Source organism: Sphaeroforma arctica (assembly GCF_001186125.1).
Source record: "Sphaeroforma arctica JP610 unplaced genomic scaffold supercont1.4784, whole genome shotgun sequence".
Taxonomy (NCBI): domain Eukaryota; class Ichthyosporea; order Ichthyophonida; genus Sphaeroforma; species Sphaeroforma arctica.
In genome coordinates this window covers 1-2,273 of record NW_014035774.1, presented here as the reverse complement: position 1 = coordinate 2,273, position 2,273 = coordinate 1, and the positions used below count along the sequence as shown (strand labels likewise).

General features: G+C 45.9%; 1 protein-coding gene across 1 annotated transcript; it reads right to left on the bottom strand.

Annotated features, from left to right (window-relative positions):
• Positions 1 to 83: 83 nt before the first annotated feature.
• SARC_14561 (hypothetical protein) lies at positions 84 to 1,249 on the bottom strand (the record flags this gene model as incomplete). Its single annotated transcript, XM_014291306.1, has 2 exons — positions 84 to 202; positions 1,106 to 1,249. Coding segments are annotated over 2 exons (263 nt in total), but the record flags the coding sequence as incomplete, so codon positions are not given.
• Positions 1,250 to 2,273: the final 1,024 nt, after the last annotated feature.

Here is a 2,273-nt window from a genome sequence, read left to right as displayed (position 1 = left end):
TATATAGATATATATAGTAATAAATATTACATACATACATACATACAAACATACATATACCCATACATATATCAATATTGTACCTTTGCGACAACGGTTTAGGCTCTCTCAGTTTTGCTGTGCGTGATATAGGCACATTGCTGGTCAAACGACACGTGCCCGTTAATCCCAACTCGATGACCTCCAGCACACTGTTAAGGGTCTGGTAGGTAGGCAAGATACAGAAGTGCGGTACATGAGACATAAATGTTCGTCGACTGCCGTACAACTCACCTGTGTCGGTAGTCCACTTCTGGCTTGCACATTAATATCGGTAGATATATCGCATGTCAAAAAGAAAGAAGAGTTCTTTTCGACTTCTACCGTGCGGATTGTTCGTCTGTAGACAATACTACGTATGATTTAACTTCAATGTGTGTGTGTGTGTGTGTGTGTATTGATATCGGCGTTGTTTCTGTGGCTGTGTTTCCAGCTCTCTGAAGCCCAACGGGCTCCTAGAGATCTGACATGGGCCCTGCAAGGGTGTCGTACACACCGTCGCTGTGGGCAGTACGTCTGTTATGAGTCATGCGGTTACATACCTACAATAGGTGTGATGCTGAGCTTACCTCGGCCACGTATTGGGGTGGTAGGTCGGCGGAGAGTCACCGCTACACCCTCATATATGGGAAACGTGAATCTATACCATTCTATAGGGTTAAAGATACAATAACAGCTTGCCCCGGAACCTTACAGCATACTCTTGATTCGCAAACATGCACAACACATCAGTGACAAGCACCAAGCACAAGCACAGCCGCAAACACAAACCAATGAGCACACATACACATACACCTACACCTACACATACATATACACATACACCTATATCTACATTTACACGTACACGTACACGTACACGTACACGTACACGTACACCAACATTTACACCTACACCTACACCTACACCTACACCTACATTTACACGAACATTTACACGTACACGTACACGTACACGTACACATACACGTACACGTACACGTACACGTACACATACACCTACATTGTACACGTACACGTACATTTACACCTACACTTACACCTACACGCCCTCAGATCCACTCACCTGTCGGTCAGTGATGATGTTTGGGTCGGCTGTGATCCATGCCTGTAGACATCTGTACGCCCCGGCAATCTTCGAGTGCAGCTCTACATTGTGGCGTGTGGGTGGCTGTGAGGCCTGGTCCATGATGTACTTGCACAGGCACATGATGATGTCCAGACTGCGCAATTCAAGCAGTTTTCTGGCGTGTACCATCCATGTGAGGGTCTGTTGGTCATGGTATGAGAGGGTTGTGGCGTGGAGGTCAGCGTGTGTGTGAGTGGGTAGGGGCAGAGACGCGTGCGTGTGCGCGCACGTTGATAGACGGACACGAACGACGCCGGCTTGGATACAAACACACAGACACACATACACACCGAGACAAAAAGGCTGTGTAAGTGCATGGGGAAGAATACTTACACTACATGGTAGATGGACGTATGTTAAAGCAGGAATATTGAATGGCCTATACAAAGACCACCCATAGGTAGACGTAAGCACACACGTCGCACTCGACATACTAGACCCCCCATAGGTAGACGTAAGCACACACGTCGCACTCGACATACTAGACCCCCCATAGGTAGACGTAAGCACACACGCCCCACTCGACATACTAGACCCCCCAGAGGTAGACGTAAGCACACACGCCCCACTCGACGTACTGCAAGAGCGTGCAGAGGAACTGGTGGTTATGCAACTCAGCACATACAGCACAGGTGAATGTTTATAAAGGTACGAGCTTGTACATGCAAGATACATCTGACGATGAGGGCTGTTGCCTCGACAATTCTCATTCGAACGAACAAACCTCCAGACGGCCCCGCTTCTATCCGATGGGTCACAAGCAGAAAATGTACTTGGTCACAAAAAGGACATATACTTGGGCCATGCACTCCATTGATAGACCAGCTGCACATCATATTGGTCTTATGCAGAAAAAAACAACAAAGCATATCATACGTATGCAGAAAACAACCACAAAACACATCATACGTATGCAGTAAACAACAACAAAACATATCATACGTATGCAGATACAACAACAGAACACATCATACCTATGCAGAAAAAAACAACAAAACACATAATACGTATGCAGAAAACAACAAAAAACACATCATACGTACGCAGAAAACAACAACAAACCATATCATACGTATGCAGAAAACAACAACAAACCATATCACAC